This window comes from Vipera berus (genome assembly GCF_964194415.1).
Source record: "Vipera berus genome assembly, chromosome: 2".
Taxonomy (NCBI): domain Eukaryota; kingdom Metazoa; phylum Chordata; class Lepidosauria; order Squamata; family Viperidae; genus Vipera; species Vipera berus.
In genome coordinates, this window is record NC_138203.1 from 153,945,421 (window position 1) to 153,965,939 (window position 20,519).

Sequence of the window (20,519 nt, forward strand, 5' to 3'; positions counted from 1 at the left end):
CCGAAGACTCAGGGCGGCTTACAAGCTTAGCAGTAGCCTTCATTCTATGTATATGCCTGCTTGTTAGGGCTTTCACACACACACCCCAAGCGGCATTATTACAAAGTCAGCTTGATTGCCCCCAACAATCTGGGTCCTCATTTTATAATATTATGATCTGGCTTCTCACTCATTTTTTTAAAGTATTTGATATACAATTTTTATTTGCTTGCATTTTGAAAGATGTAACAAGACTCAGCAATGGCATAGACGAACACAATGCTATTGCAAAAATAGTTTAAATCTATACAAACAATTCCCATATTCACACCTGCATTAAAAAGACAATCTCTAGCGCTAACATTTCTTACGTCCAAAGATTTTTCACAAATAAAATAAAACGATAATTCTATGCCTAAAGTGTTGCAAATAATACAACAAAGGCTGCCTGTGTAAACCTAAGTAGTTCTGTTTACTTTATAAAGAGGCCAGTCAAGAATGAAACTGAACACATGACTTATTTGTGGTTTCTGTGGCATTAAGATGAATGGGCTTTTCCTAATCCTGTTTAGATTGGAACTGAAAGCTCAAGTCTAGACCAAAATGAGCATCAACCCAGCGAACGATAACAGAGAGGCTGGGCCCCACTGCAACCCAAAGGAATGCTGGCTTTCTGAAGGTAGGGCACCATCTGCAAAAGGGAACCTTATAATTCCACCTGCTGGGATCAGCATTTAAAAAAAAACAAAACCCCAAAACATGGAAGTAAGAACACAATTTATAAATCAAATGTCTGGAAATTCTCATCAGATGTAATTAATCTTCCTCCAAATTTTAAATTTGTTTAATCATAAACAACCACTTAGTGGAATGGATTCTTAAATGTTAGTACTGTAAGCAAGGTTAAATTGGATGATCAGGCTCAATTTCATCTACAGAGCCTCCTACCATTGACATAATAAAATGTTTGGAATGTATCTAATATTTAAACACATAATTTGCAGCACAGGGGTGAGATCTATCAAACTGTATTTCAGAAGAGCACCACAACACAAAGTTGCTTGTCAATTTCCCTTCTCACACTCACTCCTTTTGAAAAACAAATTCATAGGGTTAACAAGCACGTTAACAGGATTGATCAATGCATAGCTAAAGCAATATATTAAATAACTTCAATGAGAAGAGAAAATAAAGCAGTAACATGTAAACTTAGTTAGCTTTAAGCATTTCAGTTAAACAATATCTGACTACCACTGTTAAAATTTTATATATATTACACTTGCCAACTTTTAAATAGAAATGGTAAGCTGAGTGTAATTATTAACAAGGGAGAAAAAAATGAACGCCAAGTCATTCTGATGAACAGAAATAAAAGATGCAATGATTTCTCTTTCCAATCAAAATTGGGATCCAATCACGCAGCAGAGCTCTAGAGGGGAGAATTCTTTCATTCCGCCTATGCCTTAATCTCCCCAAATCTTCTTCAGATAACAGGGGAACCCTCGTGAGCCACATGGGAGGAGGCAAAAGGGGGTGCATACAAAAGAAGAAATGGAAATACAATGCTTTTCACTTTTATTTATTAAAAAACATTTGTTGGATCAAGGTACTTTTATGGACAATCTATTTAATCTAATGTACTCTGTACCATTCCTCTTCCATATTTTTACAGGGACCTCTTCCAAAAGGCTATACTGCTTTACCTGCTATATGTTATACTTAGGAACGAAACTGTATCACAGAAGCCTTTCAAAATTTATTTGCCAATAAAGTGCAGAATTATAGTATCTTTGGGTGGAGTTCTCTGTCAAACCTATACAGGGCTATATCAAAATCATGCCATTCTGACTCAAAACAAACTTAAGTAACGAAAGAATCATACTTTGCATTCCTTGTTTTCCATTTCCATCCTGGTGTTTAAAATAGATATTTAAATTTGGTCTAGTGCATGGGTGTCAAACTCAATTGTGTCACGTTACGTATCACGTTTTTTGCCTTTGCGGAGCTGGGGTGGGCGTGGTCTGCTCGTGACGCATCCGGCCTGTGGGCCACCAGTTTGACACTCCTGGTCTAGTGTGATCTAGTGGTTAAGGTGCTGGCTTAGAAACCAAGAGACTATGATCTAAAGATGCTTTTTAAAGTCTTTTGGAAAAGCACCTTTGGGACAACCATGACCTGGTTGGCTGAGAATCTCCATAGAGACGAGACTGTGAATTCTAATCCTGCCTTCCCATGAAAGCCAGCTGCATGAACTTGAGCTATCTCTCTCTCACCCCAACCCACCTCACAAGAATGTTGTTGTGGGGAGAAGAAACGAGTATTTTCACCACCTTGTGTTATTTATAAAAATAATCAAGGCAGGTTATAAAATAAAGCAAAAATAAAATCATTACTTACCTACTATCTGTCCTCTAACTGTGTCATTGTCATTCGGCCCAAGTTTGCACAGATCTAATCTCTGATCTATTTAAAAAAACAACCAAGGAAGTGCACCTTATTTCTATGTAATGATCATGTAAGGTAATTTCTATGGCAAAATACATATTGCTGAATTGAACATTTCTAGAATTTCAAAAGAAGACGAAGAGCATACTGGTTTTCACCCTCCCCAAAGCCAGTATGGTCTAGTGGTTAAGCTATCAGGCTAAAAAGTCAGAGGCTATGAGTTCAAGTCATGCCTTAAGCATGAAACCCAGCTGGGTGACTATGGGCCAGTCACTCTTTCTCAGTTCAACCCACCTCACAGGGGTTGTTGTGGTGGTGGTGGTGAAAAAAATAGGAGGAAGTTGTGGTAGATATATTTGCCTCCTTATTCGTAAAAATAATAAAGGTGGGATATAAATAAATAAGTAAACAAACAAATAAATTACAGTTTCCATAGAACTAACTTTAAAGTCACTCTAAAAAGGTTTACTCCAAAACACGGAAGTACTTTTGTTCTGCCTACTTACAACCAGTGTCTTTGAGGCGGTTGATAGCGTTAGAAAGAAGTCTAACACAACCCAGAAAACCAGCTCCCTGTTTTTTATGGATTTTCTTGTGGTTCCATACACTGATTGTTATAGAGTCAGACTTTCCAATGTATCTAAGGGAAGGGAAAAAGACGGCAATCAGCAATAAAACATATGTTGCCTGCATACCTCTTATAGTCTATGAAACATAATTTTTGACTGCAAAATATTTTTGAAGCGTCATAACATAAAATGTTTGTTTTTATTTTATGCTGAAGAAGAGGTCAAATGCATTATGCACAGACGTGCTCAAGTCTCCATCCTAATTTACTCACAGAAAGGTCCTACTTGAACAAATGTCAAAGGAGCTTTTAAAAAATATCTTCTGTATATCAAACATTGCTGACATCCTTTGGCTAGACAGTCACAGCCTTTCAAACAGAAAAAAATGGTATGTTGTTGAGTGTTTAATTTGGAGAGAAGTTGTAACACTTAAGAATTATGTTTCTCTCTGGGAGATGTTTAGAAAGCTTCTCCCATTTCATACCCTCTGTCATAGTACAAACATCAAACTGTTCAATTTACTAAAACATCCTTCTACACTCACTCGTTTAAATTATTTACTCACCCCATAACACACTGGAGTTCCAATGCATCATAATACAGGTAATCCTTGACATTCAAAATTACAATGGCCCGAAAAATGTGACTTATAACCGTTTTTCACAGTTACAACCTTTGCAACATCCCCATGGTCATGTGATCAAAATTCAGATGTTTGGCAACTGGTTCATATTTATGACTGTTGCTGTGTCCCAAGGTCATGTGATCACCTTTTGTGACCTTCTCACAAGCAAAGTCAATGGGGAAGCCAGATTCACTTAACAACCGGGTTACTAACTTAATGACTTCAGTGATTCACTTAACAACTAAGGCAAGAAAAGTCGTAAAATAGGGAAAAACTCACTTAACAAATATCTCACTTAACAACAGAAATTTGGGGCTCAATTGTGGTTGTAAGTTGAGGACTACCTGTATAAATGCTCTCCAATTTTACAAATCAAAAACTGATTATTTTCTAAGAGTTAGAATATTATCATTTTGGAAAAGACTACTCATATAAAGATGCCTTCAACTTGTTTCTACATACAATTTCTGCTATCAAGCACAAAGATTTCAGTTGAATTCTCATATATATATATATAGGACAGGAACAGATGTATTGCAAATGTATTCCTTCAGTTACAAAAAAAGGGAAGAATGTTCTCTACCATATGTGCTATCTCCCCAAGAGGCACTCATTGACTATGTTTCCAGCAAATGGTGTCAGCAACTAGAGAGGGACTATTTCTTAATATCACATATAGTGTGCTTTTGGGGGATCCCCGTAATAGGATGCCAGGGCAGAAATTTATTTATTTATGAAAATTTATTATTTTTAATATTGATGTTGAAAGTTGCCTGATATGATTATATAAGACATTAGAATATAGAGCTTTCAGAATTATGTCAAGGGATATTAGTGCCCTACTTCATTTTCTTGGGTGCTATGTATAAATTTATGATATATCAATTAATACTTAGACAGTGATATACTGGGATCATTAGAAGTAAACATGCTGGGGTAATAACTAGCTTCTAAAATAATCTGCATTTTTGTATTTCCCAACTGTCATAAAAAATATACATACTTGGTTTCTCAGTTAAGCACTTTGATTTTATACAAAAAAGCAGCATTTAAGAATGTAGTTGGTAAGAGCTGACACTAGTCTAATGACACATAACCAATCAATTAACCAACCCTCTGCTTTAGCAATGAACCACCATCTACTTTATAAATAAATCAGACAGCTAATGCAGGCTTGCATTATTTTTCAGAGTAATTCTTAACAAAGATTCCCTGACTTAATATATTTCATTTTTTTAGCAATTATCCAGCTTAAAGTTTGACCATATTTAAATAAACTCTATTGATACATACAAGTCATAATGCTGATTCCACTTTGGATCAAGGGTATTCTTCACAGTATCAGTAGAATGGCACTGGCCAGATCCATCCACCACCACTTTAGCAAATGGATCAGGAAGTCCTGTCAGAAAATGCATAATACAATGAGGATACTGCTAATTGGTATCATTTTATTTGTGACGGCCCATTAGAAAGTGTCTACATGTTCTAACCTATCTCCTTTTTAATCCAACGAACAAAGGAATCCCATTATGCTGTCAATCTGGGTTTGAGAAATTTTTGTACTCAACTACATTAATAGTATCAATCCTTTTTTGTAAAAGTAGAATTTTATATAAAGAACAAATTCTACTAGGAATTCCATAATTTATTTATTTATTTGTTCTTTGCAAGATACATCCAATACTGAATTTATTTGGACATACAACATTCTTTCAAGACACTTCGGGCTATCATTGTAAATGCTAAAAAATGTTCTTCACAAGTCTAATTCTTTCAAGAACAGGAATATTCAAAATCAAGACAGCACTGAAGCCATGTGTTTTTAATACACAGCCTGCTTCTAATGAAAGCATTGCCTGGTTTCAGCACTTCATTGGCTTGAGGAAGAACAGCGCCACCCGCCATTTTTAGTAGTAGGCAGCCCATTTGTAAGTATGAGTTCTGACAAATACAAATTTTGGTTTAAGACAGGTTTAGGAACAGAACTCATTTTTAACCCAGGGACTCCCTGTACTTCTTGAAGCATTCAATTATAACGGTAGAGATGAAATTTATGAAACACACACAGTTATTTATAAATATTCTGTAACACAGATGAAACATCAGCAGATAGCAGCATCTGGTTGACTTTGACTGGGCTTAGAAAATTAATTAGGTCATCCTGATTATAGCAGACATCGGATGGGAGACCAAGAGGTAATTCCAATAGAGTAAGCTGAGTTCAGAAGTTGAAAAACATTCTATAAAAATATCATGGCAGACCACATCCACATTAATACCAAGAAAGCTACCTGGATGTGTTCATGAAATCATCAATAGTTGTACTTGACTTAAATAAGTTAGCAGTACCCATAGTTAAAGTAATTCGTTAATAAACAACAAATTTAGCCGAAAGAAACCAGTGGCAGCAACTCTTTCCAACCACTCTTATGCTCAATTTCCATGCTATTTTTAAAACTCAAGAGACTTTTGGGGTGCTTCCTGATAACTATATCTAAAATGTTAATGCTATGAAATGGATTATGATCTTGAATTTTAGTGCTGATTAAAGTATATTATAATATTGATCCATTTTTAGATTTTAACTTCACAATAAATTGGCATTTATGGCATTATAGAATTACAATTCTCAGCATCTCTAGCAAACAAGATCAATGGGAGATGTTGGGATTTCAACCTCAACAAAAGATGGTGTCACAGACTGCATACTCATATTGAGAAATGTACACAAATTAAAACATTATTCTTACAACATGCCTCTTTTATTTAATTTTCAAATTTAGATACCACCCATCCCACTCTTAGTGTGATTCTGAGTAGTTTACAATTAAAAATTATAATAGATACATAATAGATACTTTTTTTTAATTCCCACCATTCCTTTAGGGGTTCAAGGCAGCATACATACCCGTGTTTCTCCGAAAATAAGACCAGGCCTTTTTTTTTGCCTCCAAAAGAGGCACCAGGTCACCTTCAGCACCAACAGCCCCGTCCAGCAGGTCCACTTCTTCTGGGCCCGAAGGAGCAGCTTCATTCTGCAGCTATAATCCGGCCTGCATTTTGCAGTCAGGCCTTTCCAGAAGGCCTGTGCAGCCGAATACCAAACTATGGATTTGATCCATGGCTCAGTCCCTGGCTACAAAGTTCTTACAGAACCGAGCTATGGATTGAATCCATAGCTCGGTTCTTGGCTGCAGTGGCCTTCTGGAAAGGCCTGTGAGTAAGAAATGCAGTCCTGGCTGCAGAAGATGCAGGACTGGATGCAAGTTAAGCGGGGGGCAGGGCGCGGGAGGCAGATCCATACCCCTACTCTAGCTTGATTTTTAAGTGTGTCCTCATCCCAAAACTACGGCTTATTTTTGGGGTAGGGCTTATATTAGGCCAACCCCCAAAAATCAAACTAGGGCTTATTTTCGGGATAGGCCTTACTTTTGGGGAAACACAGTAACATTTTCCTCTCCAATTGGGCTGAGAGACAGTATCTGATCCAAAGCCACCCAATAAGTTTCTATGGTTGAGAGTGGAATCTCAATCTCCCTGCTCTTAGTCCAGGGTCTTAATGACTATACTACTTTGGTTTGCATTCAAAATGCAAGTGTATCAATATACTCTATTAGCACAGGCCACAAACAATGCTTGAATGCAAGTAGATAATCTGACTATTAGAACATTCTGTTTAATGGTTTATGAAATGCTACCTAGTAGGACAATATCTTTGAATCTGAACCCTTGGTAATACAGAACAAAAGATATAAAAACACAAATATGTACTTACGGAAAAAATCCTTTTTCACCAAATTTTTTGCACAGAGAACTGAAACAAAAAAAATAAATAAATTATAGAATACTGTTAACATTTTGAATTTAAATACATGTAGTAAGTATTCCAAATGTTCAACAACACAATCTCAGGCATATGTACCCACACTGAAGTATACTGTAAATGTACTTAGAAATGCAGTTTATAGATCAGGGATCACAACCATATTGTAAAGTTGGCATTCTGTTATTCAATCCCTTCATCCACTAGAATAAGCAGTTGAGAAACTGGGTTTGGTACAGCCCATCCAAAAGCACCATTACTAAGATTATATCCATGCCTCTAAACAAATGTCATTGCCCAAAATATATATACTTTTTGATTTATAAATTAAAAGCGAATATAATTTGTTAAGTAATTTCTATGCATGTTTATTCAATATATTATAGTGAGAAAAACGGAACTAATATTCTATATCAGCTCTAAAAATGTTGTCATGACAATTCCTTTGTACCAATTAGAAAAAGGAAGTTATACAGTATATGGTATGCATAATGGGAAACAAAATCTGGCTCAAACTCTAATTTTATTCAACACTTTTGAATCCTAAACAATACAGGATTTTAAATGCTTAAGTGGTTAAACCAAGAAGGGAATCAAATTGGATGAAAGTAAAAATGAGAAAACCTTAATAAAGGTGCATATATATTTAAAAGGATCTGCAGATCTCTAGTCACAATATCAAATTCCCTGAATTTTGGTTTGTTCAGAAGCCAGTAAATGGGAACACTGGAAAAAAATTCTTCCTAAATGTCATTCTATTTATTTTGTTTAGACATAATTATTGCTTATAGAGCCCAAAGATATGTTTTGATAATCATGTGATTTTTCACTTAACAATGCAGTTGCTGGTCCCAACTGTGGTTAATAAGCAAGGAGTTTCTATACATGCAAATGCTTAAGAGACAAACAAGCATCAGCAGTACAGAATGACAAGTGCCAATTTTTAAAAAAAACACTGTAAAACCTTAAAAATACAAACTAAGAAAAATATCTTACATTACGTCCCCTACTATATATCATAGAATCTCTTCCATAGTAACAAATATTGCTGCATCCTTTGATAGGCGGAAAATATTGCCTTTTCCAAAACAGATAGATAAAATATTTTCAACAATTATTCCTTGACATCTGGAATAAGCACTATTCCTGACAAAAAATCAAATTCCAAAGCTTGTGTATTTAATTCAACATCACATTAACATCTTGAACATTTTCCCATAAATGTACTAGTAAACATTAATTTATATCCTACTATTCCTAACTTATATCGTACAATTCTTCCAGGAATGCAAGCATTCTGATACTCATAGTATCCCGTCCTTCAATTTTATCCCTGAAATGATAACCGTAGATGACAGATAGCTGGCCCAAAGTTACTCAAGGAACTTTCTTAGCTAAGGAAGGACTTGAAGAACCCAAGCCTCCCTGATCCTAATCCGCTACCCATTATCCAATTTATTACACTGATATAAATAATAAAACTTTAATTTTTCTCATTCACTTCATATTAACTCAGGGCAGATAGAATCTAAATCAAATAAATAAAAACATTTTTTTATTATTTTTAGCAAAACATGCAAAGATTGTACCTGAAAAGCTCTGAAAGAATGTCTGAAAGAAGGTAAGAGTTCTAAAATAGAGTAGAGGAAAAGATTTCTGATAACTAGAGAAACGAAGCCAGCTAAATTTTCCAGTCTTGCCTGGCAAACAATAAAGTAAGCACCAAGTTGTGGCTAATACATTGTATGAGCAGAGTTGATTTGCCTCAAATTCTTTTAACAGAACATAGGCAAGGAAAGCTGATGTTGCCTTTGCTAAATATGTGATGGCAGGATATTTGGAGAGGGGGTGTCTGCCAGGTTTGCCATGTTCTCCTTTTTACTTTCTCTACTTGAGTGGGATCAAGTTAAATATTAATAAAAAGTTTTCTCCACTGCTATCTTCTCCTTGCTGAATTCCTAGTTTTACCAATATTCTCCTTACAATATTCCGGAAATATACCACAAAGGATAGTATGATGGAGATACCCATGAAAACCGCTGTGCCCATGGATTATATGTACATAATAGGTATGATAAAAAAGCAAACTGTGGAAGAGCTTTTTAAGAAAAAGAAATGGGGAGACAATGGTATAAAATTAAATAACTAAAGCAGGCAAGTCCAACCCACAGTCCTGACAGCTAATAATGTGGCCCCATAAGATACTAAACATATTTTAAAAAAGAAGTTAGTTATTTATATACATTAAGCATATTATATATCGATTGAAGATAACATTTTTAGCTCAGGATTGAACTGTGTTGGTGTTCTGAGTTTGGTTGTTTTCTTGCAGGCATTTCATTACCAAACTCGGTCACATCACAGTGCTAGTTGAGGATGGGGTTTGCCCTCATTTTTACATTCTAGTGGCTCCCATGTCAGTGTTGTTGGGAGTGGTCTTGGTGATTCCTTGATTGGATATTGTTTACAGATGTTTATTTGGCAATTCCTCGATTGGACTATTGTTTGCTTCTTGATTGTTGGTCTAATGTTAATCTTAGTCTTACTCTCTGCTCATCTGGCTGTTGATCGCTGGCGAGTAGGTACAGTATTTGTTTTGTTTCCTTTCTGGCTTTTTGACTGTCTCTTTTGAATGGTATGTAGATGTTGTTAAGGTTTCTGTTAATGGCTGTTAGTGTATTATGTATTTTATATGTGGCTCAAGACAATTCCTCTTCACTTAATGCGACCCAGGCAAGCCAAAAGGTTGGACAACCATGAATTAAAGCATTTTTTTAAATTAAAATTCCATGTGCCAAATTACAGCGTGAAAAATACCAGATTCCACACGATACTCCTATAATTAATAAGTAAATAATAATCAGAAGGTGATCATCAACACCTACTGAATCATTTTGTATCCTCATCTTCTCTTCCCCAGAAGAGTTTACATACTACAAACATTGGCATCACCAGATTTCTTTATGCTATACTTTTTATACTATCTTTATACTATGATATTTTACTCTATTTATTATCACCTGTTCAGATACATTTCTACTTTTCACTGGCCAAATCCCCACTTATTTCAAAATTAACCTTTTACAAAAAGAGGGGGAAAAACATTGTGAAGGTAAAAAGAAGTAACCGAATAAACAATAATCTAATTCATGGCTTTGGAAAGATAATGGTTCTTTGCAATCAAGCTCTACTCCTACCAACTAAATGGACACATCCATGTAGTTTTCTTGGCAGCAATACTCTACAGAAGTTGTTTGCAATTCCTTCCTTTTGTTTCTTCATTTTTTGACTTACAATCTCACCCAGAGCTGTCAGTAGCCTAGTACTAATCCTGCTTAAATTTTAAGCCCAGACAAGGTTATTCAAGTGCTGCTACCTGTTAAGACATAACCTTTATTAGTTTTAAGCAAAATAATCTTTCCAAATTTCTTATTTCTTAACATGGAATGAGACTATTTACATATTTCTGAGCTTTAAAAAGTAGCATTCAGGAACAAAGAGTGGCAGAATATGAAGCAGAACTTGCAGAGAACTGACTGAGAGTTAGGTTTTTTAAGTGGGGCAAAATGCATTTACAACTGCAAAACAGCAGGTTTTAAAATTAACATTTTAGAATAAAAAGACCTCATAGCTATTGTATAACCTTTTAAGATGTAGTGCGTACGATACTTTTCTGTTTTTCTAATGCAACTCAAATTGAATTTGTTTTATTCATTATCACCATTGTTCATTAATTTTCATGTTTTAAGCTTCAGCTACCTTCTCATCTTCCCTACACAGGAGCCTAAATCATTTTTAATAGGTAAAAAGTGAAGTGAAAATGAACCTTAAAAATGAACAAAAACTCTCACTCCCTTAGTCAACAGAAAGAAAATAGAGAACATGTATTTTTATTCCTTTTGTCTTTATTGCAATTCAGAGAAAATAGAGGAAGGTAATTAGTTTTTTATGTATTTTTTTTTTTGTACTCCAATCACCCTATGTTGCTTTTGACAGTAATAAAGGTTGATTGATAGAGGAAAGTATCTCAGTAAAATAACACTGTACTGCAGAACTGCACATACCAAAAAACTAATGGAAATTCTAATAACAATAAAAACAAAAACTTAGAAAAAAGTCTGAAAAACACTGGAGGCCTCAAGAAAAAATATTTTCAAGAAAACAAGTTTGGAATTTCTGTTGGCACTCTAGTAATGAAGCAGACTGAACACTGACAACAAATATCTTTTATCTGCTACAGTCTCCCAGCTGAAAACTAAGGCTTGGCAAGACCTTATCATTTGTTTAGCATGCATAAAGCCTTTAATGTAATACATTAAGATTTGTTTTAAGAAAAATAAAACACTATACTATTTTTACAGCAAAATATTTATTTATTTATTTTTTAAAAAATCTAATAGCAAGGCTTTTCCAGTACTCATTTCCTACATCAGCAATATAATTTGATATTATTCAAAAGTAGTAATTTCTAGGCTAAGAAAAGAACAATGTTGTCACAGAAAGAAGTTGATCCCAGGTGTTTTCTAATTCTCCAGCTTTGTGATTTCATCACAACAAAGAAAAAAAACATCATTATATCCAAACCTATTTATAAAAAAATATCTAAATAACGAACATCCTCTTTCTCAAATAAGCAAACTGAAAAGGGAAGTTCACAACCCACTTCAAATAGCAGTTCAGCTTCTACTCAAAATAATATTCTACTGGAATTCATTAACATAGTATTCTGATTGGTTCCCTTATGTTTGCATATATAATTAAAATATATATCCCAGCTGTAGAAACACAATGCTATACTGCTGTTAATATGTGTTGTACAAGCTATGCTTTAATCTGAATAAATCTCCAACCGCTCTATTGCCTCTTGCCAAAAATTCCCCTTTCCCTCCAGACAGTGGTTGTATTCCAATTATGCTGCTGATTGGAATCAAACTGCTGGAAGGGAGGGAATTAGAAAAATAGAAAACTCTCCATTTCAAAATACTACTTCTGAAATCAGAGAGCAGCACTGGCAATTCAAAGGCAGTGATATTAAAATATTTGGCAATTTTTTTTCTTCTTTTCAGAAGAGAACATTCAAAACATTCTCATTTTTTAAAGCTTCTCCATCCAAATATCTATGTACTCACAAGGCAACAGAGCCATCCATACTTAGGGTTTTTTATGTAACGCTGTAATATGCCTTCCAAAAAATTATAAACCAAGTTAACAAAAAAGACTAGGAAATACACTTAATATCATTCAAATATCCAGGTACAATGTGATAAAAACTGAAATATTTCTCCCACAGAAAATGTTCTATGCCTCAACTACAAAAAAAAATCCCCAAGCCCACAATTCCCCCAAGCATTAGTTTTCACCCAAGAGAATGACAAAAACTGGTCATTGTACAAGGGAGAGTTTGCTTGCTTTTACCACATTTTCTTATATAAGATCATATAGCTCAAGATTGTTCCTGGATCGCCAGAAGATCTTCAGGGTCTATTGGGGCGGCAAAAGGAAGGCAGATAAGAAAGATCTCTTTAGTCATTTTACCAAATTAAAGTCAGTAGTTTTTTTATTTCCTTGTTTCCTCAGAAACACGTTTTGCAATTTTACTATATGCACATAATGTCATTTAAACAAGGTATATTGTTTAGAAGAAAGTATATCAAATGTCTACCAAATACCATTGTATGGCATACCATTTTTGAACATCAGGGGAGTCTGAAAGGAATTAGTGATATAATCCAGCTTTTTTGCACTATTGAGAGAAAATATGTGTTGCCTAGTTACATTTATTCATTTTCTCCAGGTTTCTTATATCTCAATTAGTGATTAATTGGTCTTGAAGGTGGGCTACTGTACACAGGTAGTCCTCAACTTACAACAGTTCATTTAGTCACCACTCAAAGTTACGATGATACTGAAAAAAGTAACTATTTTTCACACTTATGACCATTGTGGCATTCCCAGTCATGTAACCAAATTTTAGATGATGATGATAATGCTAATGATGATGATAATAATAATGATGATGATGATGATGATGATGATGGAAGGGATATGCTGTAATATAAGGAAAAACAGCTGGATGACAGATCAAATAGATGAAAAACCAAAGCTTTGCATGGACAGCATTTGAAAAATATTGAAGGAAAATGTGATAACAACTTGACATGGGCATGGCTTAAGATGGGAACCATCAAGAAACGGAAGGCTTAATACTGGCTGCTCAAGAACAAGCACTACAAACTAATGCCATGAAAGCGAAGATACAAAAATCTACTGAGAATCCAAATTGCCGACTTTGCAACGACAAAGTTGAAACTGTTTCACATTTAATATGTGAGTGCAGCAAAATCGCGCAAACTGATTACAAAGCTAGACATGACCGAGTTGCTAAACTAATCCACTGGGCATTGTGTAAAAAATACAACTTGCTTGTGTCCAAAAAGTTGTGGGAACATAGGGTGGAAAAAGTTGTCAAGAATGAGAGGGTGAAGATCTTGTGGGACTTCCAAATACAGACAGATCGCCATTTGGAACACAACACGCCAGATATCGCAGTCATAGAGAACTGAAGCGTACAGTTGATTGATATCGCTGTATCAGGAGATGCCAGAGTCGAAGAAAAAGAACTGGAAAAAAATTACAAAATACTGCGACCTGGCCATCGAAACTATGTGATTATGGATGAAACGTGTAACAGTGATACCCATTGTCATTGGGGCACTGGGAACTATGTCCAAAAACTTTTCAAAATACATCAAAAAATTGCAGCTTTCTGCAATAACTCCAGCAAAGCTACAAAAAAAACTCCACTACTCAGAACATCTTACATTTTAAGGAGATATCTGGTTGATACCTAGGATGCTGGCAGCAACCCGTGTCAACCATCAGTGCCAGTCAATTTGAGTGTTCAATTGACTGAATTTCATGTTTTATGAATAAAAGTTTTATAATAATAATAATGATGATGATGTTGGAAGGGACCTTGGAGGTCATCTAGTCCAACCCCCTGCTCAGGCAGGAAACCCTATACCATTTCAGAGAAATGGCTGTCCAGTCTCTACTTAAAAACTTCCAGTGTTGGAGGATTCACCGCTTCTGGAGGCAGGTTGTTCCACTGGCTAATTGTTCTGTCAGGAAGTTTCTCCTTAATTCTAGAATGCTTCTCTCCTTGATTAGTTTCCATTCCATGGTTGGCAACTGATTCATATTTATAACGGTTGCACTGTCTCGGGGTCATGTGATCACCTTCTGCAACTTTCTGACAAGCAAAGTCAATGGGGAAGCCAGATTTGCTTAACAATCGTGTTACTAACTTAACTAAGTTTAAGTTTATTGAATTTATATACCGCCCTTTTCCCGTAGGACTCAGGGCGGTTTACAAAGTATTTAAAAACGTCAATACAATACAAAAGTTAAAAACAGTTAAAAATAATTAAATTTGATCCCTGAAAAATATAAAACCCCAATTAAAAACTCTCAGCCTGGGCCGGAAAGCTCAAAGAGCCAGGTCTTCAGGTCCCGGCGGAATGACCAAAGGTCAGGGGCAGTCCTAAGCTCCATGGGCAGCTGGTTCCAAAGGGCAGGCGCACCCACTGAGAAGGCCCCCCCCTGGGTGTTATCCGCCGGCAGTCTTTTACCGGCGGCACCCTGAGAAGGCCCTCCATGTGGGAGCGCACAGGATGAAGGGAACTTGATGCCGGCAGCAGGTGTTCCCTCAAATATCCCGGACCCAAGCCATTTAGGGCTTTATACGTCATCACCAGCACCTTGAATCTCACCTGGAGGGCAACCGGAAGCCAATGCAACTCACGGAGAAGAGGTGTTACATGGGAGTATCGGGAAACCCCCATCACAACTCGCGCACCAGCATTCTGCACCAGCTGAAGCCTCCGAGTGGTCCTCCAGGGCAGCCCCATATAGAGAGCATTGCAGTAGTCTAACCGGGAGGTCACGAGTGCATGGGTGACTGTGTGTAGGGCATCTCGGTCCAGATAGGGTCGCAACTGGCGCACCAGGCGAACCTGGGCAAAAGCCCCTCTGGTCACGGATCCTATATGATCTTCAAAATTGAGCCGTGAATCCAGGAGGACACCCAAGTTGCGAGCCCTATCAACGGGGGGTAACACCTCACCCCCCATCGTTAAAGATGGAATATTCTGGTTAATCAGAGATGCCGGTATGCACGGCCACTCAGTCTTGGCAGGATTGAGACGAAGCCTGTTTCTCCCCATCCAGACCTGGACCGCCTCCAGGCAACGGGACATCACGGCGAGGGCATCACTGGGTTGGTTCGGGGTGGCGAAAAAAAATTGGGTATCATCAGCATACTGATGATACCCCACCCCGAAACCACAAATGATCTCGCCCAGCGGCTTCATATAGATGTTGAACAGGAGGGGAGAGAGAACCGACCCCTGAGGAACTCCATAAACGAGAGGCCTCGGGGCGGATCTCTGCCCTCCCGTAAACACCGACTGCGAGCGGCCCAGGAGATAGGAGGAGAACCACCGTAACTGAAGTGACTTACTTAACAAATGTGACAAGAAAGGTCATAAAATGGGGCAAAATTCACTTAATAAATGTCTAGCTTAGCAATATAAATTTTGAGCTCAATTGTGGTTGTAAGTTGAAGACCACCTGTACAGGTACTCACAACTGGTTGCTCAGCAAGCATTCAAAGTTACAGCAGACTCCCCCCACAAAAAAAGCTACTTACAACCCAGTTCTGATGTTGGGTTTTCCCCAGTCACATGACCACATTTTGGGCACTTGGCAAGCAATCCACATTTATGGCTGTTTGTAGGATTTCATGGACACATGATCATGATTTACAACCGTTTTGCTGGAAACTGGTATTTACTTCCTGTTTATGACATAAAGCCCCTTCATGGATTACTGCCTTGTCATGGCGAAGGGGCTTGCGTAATTCAATGAAGCTATGAGCTATGCCGTGCAGGGCCACCCAAGACGGAAAGGCCATAGCAGAGAGTTCTGACAAAACGTGATCCACTGGAGAAGGAAATGGCAACCCACTCCAGTATCTTTGCCATGAAAATCCTATGGACAGTACCAAAAGGCAAAATGATATGACGCTGGAAGATGAGCCCCTCAGGTCGGAAGGCGTCCAATATGCTACTGGGGAAGAGCAGAGGGCTAGTACTATTAGCGCCAGAAAGAATGAAGCGACTGGGCCAAAGCCGAAAGGATGCTCAGCTGTGGATGTGTCTGGTGGTGAAAGGAAAGTCCGATGCTGTAAAGATTTTTTCTCCATAGGAACCTGGAATGTAAGATCCATGAATCAAGGAAAGCTGGACGTGGTCAAACAAGAGATGACAAGACTGAACATCGACATCTTAGGTATCAGCGAACTAAAATGGACAGGAATGGGTGAATTTAATTCAGATGACCATCAGGTATACTACTGCGGACAAGAATCCCTCAGAAGAAATGGAGTAGCCTTCATAGTCAATAAAAGAGTAGGAAAAGCAATACTGGGATACAATCCTCAAAATGACAGAATGATCTCAGTTCAAATCCAAGGCAAACCATTCAATATCACAGTAGTCCAAGTCTATGCTCCAACCACCAGTGCTGAAGAGGATGAAATTGACCGGTTCTACGAAGCCCTACAGCACCTTATAGAACTGACACCAAAAAATGATGTCCTTATCATCATGGGGGATTGGAATGCTAAAGTAGGAAGCCAAAAGATAACTGGAATAACAGGCAAGTTTGGCCTTGGAGTACAAAATGAAGCAGGGCACAGGCTGATAGAATTTTGTCAAGAGAATACGATGGTCATAGCAAACACTCTTTTCCAACAACCCAAGAGACGGCTCTACACATGGACATCACCAGACGGTCAACACAGAAATCAGATTGACTATATGCTCTGCAGCCAAAGATGGAGAAGCTCTATACAGTCAGTAAAAACAAGACCAGGAGCTGACTGTGGCTCAGACCATGAGCTTCTCCTTGCAAAGTTTAGGCTTAAACTGAAGAAAGTAGGGAAAAGCACTAGGCCCCTCAGGTATGAATTAAATCATATCCCTGTTGAATATACAGTAGAGGTGACAAATAGATTTAAGGAATTAGATCTGATAGACAGAGTGCCTGAAGAACTATGGACAGAGGTTCGCGACATTGTACAACAGGTAGCAACCAAAACCATCCCAAAGAAAAAGAAATGCAAGAAAGCAAAATGGCTGTCTGAGGAAGCTTTGCAAATAGCTGAGGAAAGGAGGAAAGCGAAAGGCAAGGGAGAAAAACATAGATATGCCCAATTGAATGCAGAATTCCAGAGAATAGCTAGAAGAGATAAGAATGCCTTCTTAAATGAACAGTGCAAAGAAATAGAAGAAAACAATAGAATAGGGAGGACCAGAGATCTTTTCAAGAAAATTGGAGAGATGAAGGGAACGTTTAATGCAAAAATGGGCATGATAAAGGACCAAAATGGCAGGGACCTAACAGAGGCAGAAGAGATTAAGAAGAGGTGGCAAAATTACACAGAAGAACTATACAAGAATGAGCTTAATGTCCCAGATAATCACAATGAGGTGGTCACTGACCTCGAGCCAGACATCCTAGAATGTGAAGTGAAGTGGGCCTTAGAAAAGCTGAGCAACAACAAAGCTAGTGGAGGTGACAGTATTCCAGCTGAGCTATTCAAAATCTTGAAAGACAATGCAGTAAAAGTGCTACACTCAATTTGCCAGCAAATTTGGAAAACTCAACAGTGGCCACAGGATTGGAAAAGATCAGTTTACATTCCAATTCCAAAGAAAGGCAGTGCCAAAGAATGTTCAAACTATCGCACCATTGCACTCATTTCTCATGCTAGTAAAGTCATGCTTAAAATCCTACAAGCTAGACTTCAGCAGTATGTGGATCGAGAACTACCAGAAGTACAGGCAGGATTTCGAAGAGGCAGAGGAACTAGAGATCAAATTGCCAACATACGCTGGATCATGGAGAAAGCTAGGGAGTTCCAGAAAAACATCTACTTCTGCTTCATTGACTATGCTAAAGCCTTTGATTGTGTGGATCATAACAAACTGTGGCAAGTTCTTAAAGAGATGGGAGTACCAGACCATCTTATTTGTCTCTTGAGAAACCTATATGCGGGCCAAGAAGCAACAGTGAGAACTGGACACGGAACCACTGATTGGTTCAAAATTGGGAAAGGAGTCCGGCAAGGATGTATACTGTCGCCCTGCCTATTTAACTTATATGCAGAGCACATCATGAGAAAGGCAGGGCTAGACGAATCAAAAGTTGGAATTAAAATTGCCGGAAGAAATATCAACAACCTAAGATACGCAGATGATACCACTCTAATGGCAGAAAGTGAAGAAGAACTAAAGAGCCTCTTGTTGCGGGTGAAGAAGGAGAGTGCAAAACTTGGGTTGAAACTTAACATTAAGAAAACCAAGATCATGGCATCTGGCCCTCTCAATTCCTGGCAAATAGATGGGGAAGAAATGGAGGTAGTGACAGATTTTATTTTCCTGGGCTCCAAGATCACTGCAGATGGGGACTGTAGCCAAGAAATTAAAAGACGCTTGCTCCTGGGGAGGAAAGCCATGGCAAATCTAGACAGCACACTAAAAAGCAGAGACATCACCCTGTCAACAAAAGTGCGTATAGTCAAGGCTATGGTCTTCCCAGTTGCAATGTATGGCAGTGAAAGCTGGACCATAAGAAAGGCTGAGCGCCAAAGAATTGAGGCCTTTGAACTATGGTGCTGGAGAAGACTCCTGCGAGTCCCTTGGACTGCAAGGCGATCAAACCGGTCAGTCCTAGAGGAGATCAATCCCGACTGCTCTTTAGAAGGCCAGATCCTGAAGCTAAAACTCAAATACTTTGGCCACCTAATGAGAAGGAAGGACTCACTGGAGAAGAGCCTAATGCTGGGAAAGATCGAGGGCAATAGAAGAAGGGGACGACAGAGAATGAGGTGGCTGGATGGAGTCACTGAAGCAGTAGGCGTGAGCTTAAATGGACTCCAGAAGATGGTAGAGGACAGGAAGGCCTGGAGGAATGTTGTCCATAGGGTCGCGATGGGTCGGACACGACTTCGCAGCTAACAACAACAATGACATAAAGACACCTCATAGTGATCAATGGGTTTGCTTAGTGCTGCCGCAAAAAAAGTGTAAAATTGGGTGGCGACCTGCTTTATGACCGTCATGAGAAATAAACATAATTGCCAGGCTCAATTATAGTCATAATTTGAGGACTACCTGTATCTGTTGCAACAGACCAGTCATCTAAATCTAATAGAATAATTCAATATGAAACTGCTTACACAGCCACATTTGTTATCTTTTTCTAATGCTAACCATCAAAAATCATTGTGCAGCTTTGATATTTTCTTTAATGAAGTATAATGCAATGTATGGACAAACAAAAACATTACAAATGAAGATTTTTGTCATCTAGAACCTTTATAAAATTACATGCATAAAGCCCATAAAAGCTCTATCTCAAAGCAACCTGTCCTTAACTAAGCAGACAATACTACTTGAAGAATTAAATTTTCTTATGAACACTAGATACTTAGGGCAAAAAGCAGTCACAATTAACACTAATTCTATATGCCAGTTAAACATATTTTTTAATCTCTTCTATGATAACATAATGACTTGCAATTACACTTGTCCACGGAGTCACTAGGAGGCAAGATTGACTTGAAGGCACAAATATATACACAGACAGATACCCAAACAGGTTGATTTGTGGGTCCTTCCAGATAGGGTACATCAGCACCATTAGATCTATGTATTTTTTTCCTTCTTAGTAAGTTTTCTTCTGGAAGGAAACCTGACAGAAGTAGTAGAAAAAACTAAATAGTTATAAATGGAGAATCTGGTTCTGAAAATAAGAATAATTACACAATAAGAAAGTCACCTGGAAGCACACTTAATTGGCAATGTAAACCAAAATTAAGGATTGCCAACAGTAAGCCACCACTAATTAAAAAAGAACTTTTCATTTATGCTTTGTTCATTAATAAGAAAACATACTACTGCCTGACATTAAAAGTGAAAAATGATTTAAAATTACCTAGTCTTACAAC

At 37.6% G+C, this 20,519-nt stretch overlaps 1 protein-coding gene across 2 annotated transcripts in view; it reads right to left on the reverse strand.

Moving 5' to 3' along the window:
- The window catches only part of SMURF2 (SMAD specific E3 ubiquitin protein ligase 2), a 93,056-nt gene that overhangs the window by 43,457 nt on the left and 29,080 nt on the right, over nucleotides 1–20,519 (reverse strand). For both annotated transcript variants that reach the window (XR_014025109.1, XM_081317648.1), the window contains exons 2-5: nucleotides 7,397–7,435; nucleotides 4,912–5,020; nucleotides 2,931–3,064; nucleotides 2,377–2,442 (exon numbers count right to left, since the gene is read on the reverse strand). Coding sequence is in view for 1 of the 2 variants with exons in the window: in XM_081317648.1 (XP_081173774.1) it covers nucleotides 2,377–2,442; nucleotides 2,931–3,064; nucleotides 4,912–5,020; nucleotides 7,397–7,435 (348 nt within the window). In the remaining variant the exon portion in view is untranslated. The remainder of the gene's footprint in view (nucleotides 1–2,376; nucleotides 2,443–2,930; nucleotides 3,065–4,911; nucleotides 5,021–7,396; nucleotides 7,436–20,519) is intronic.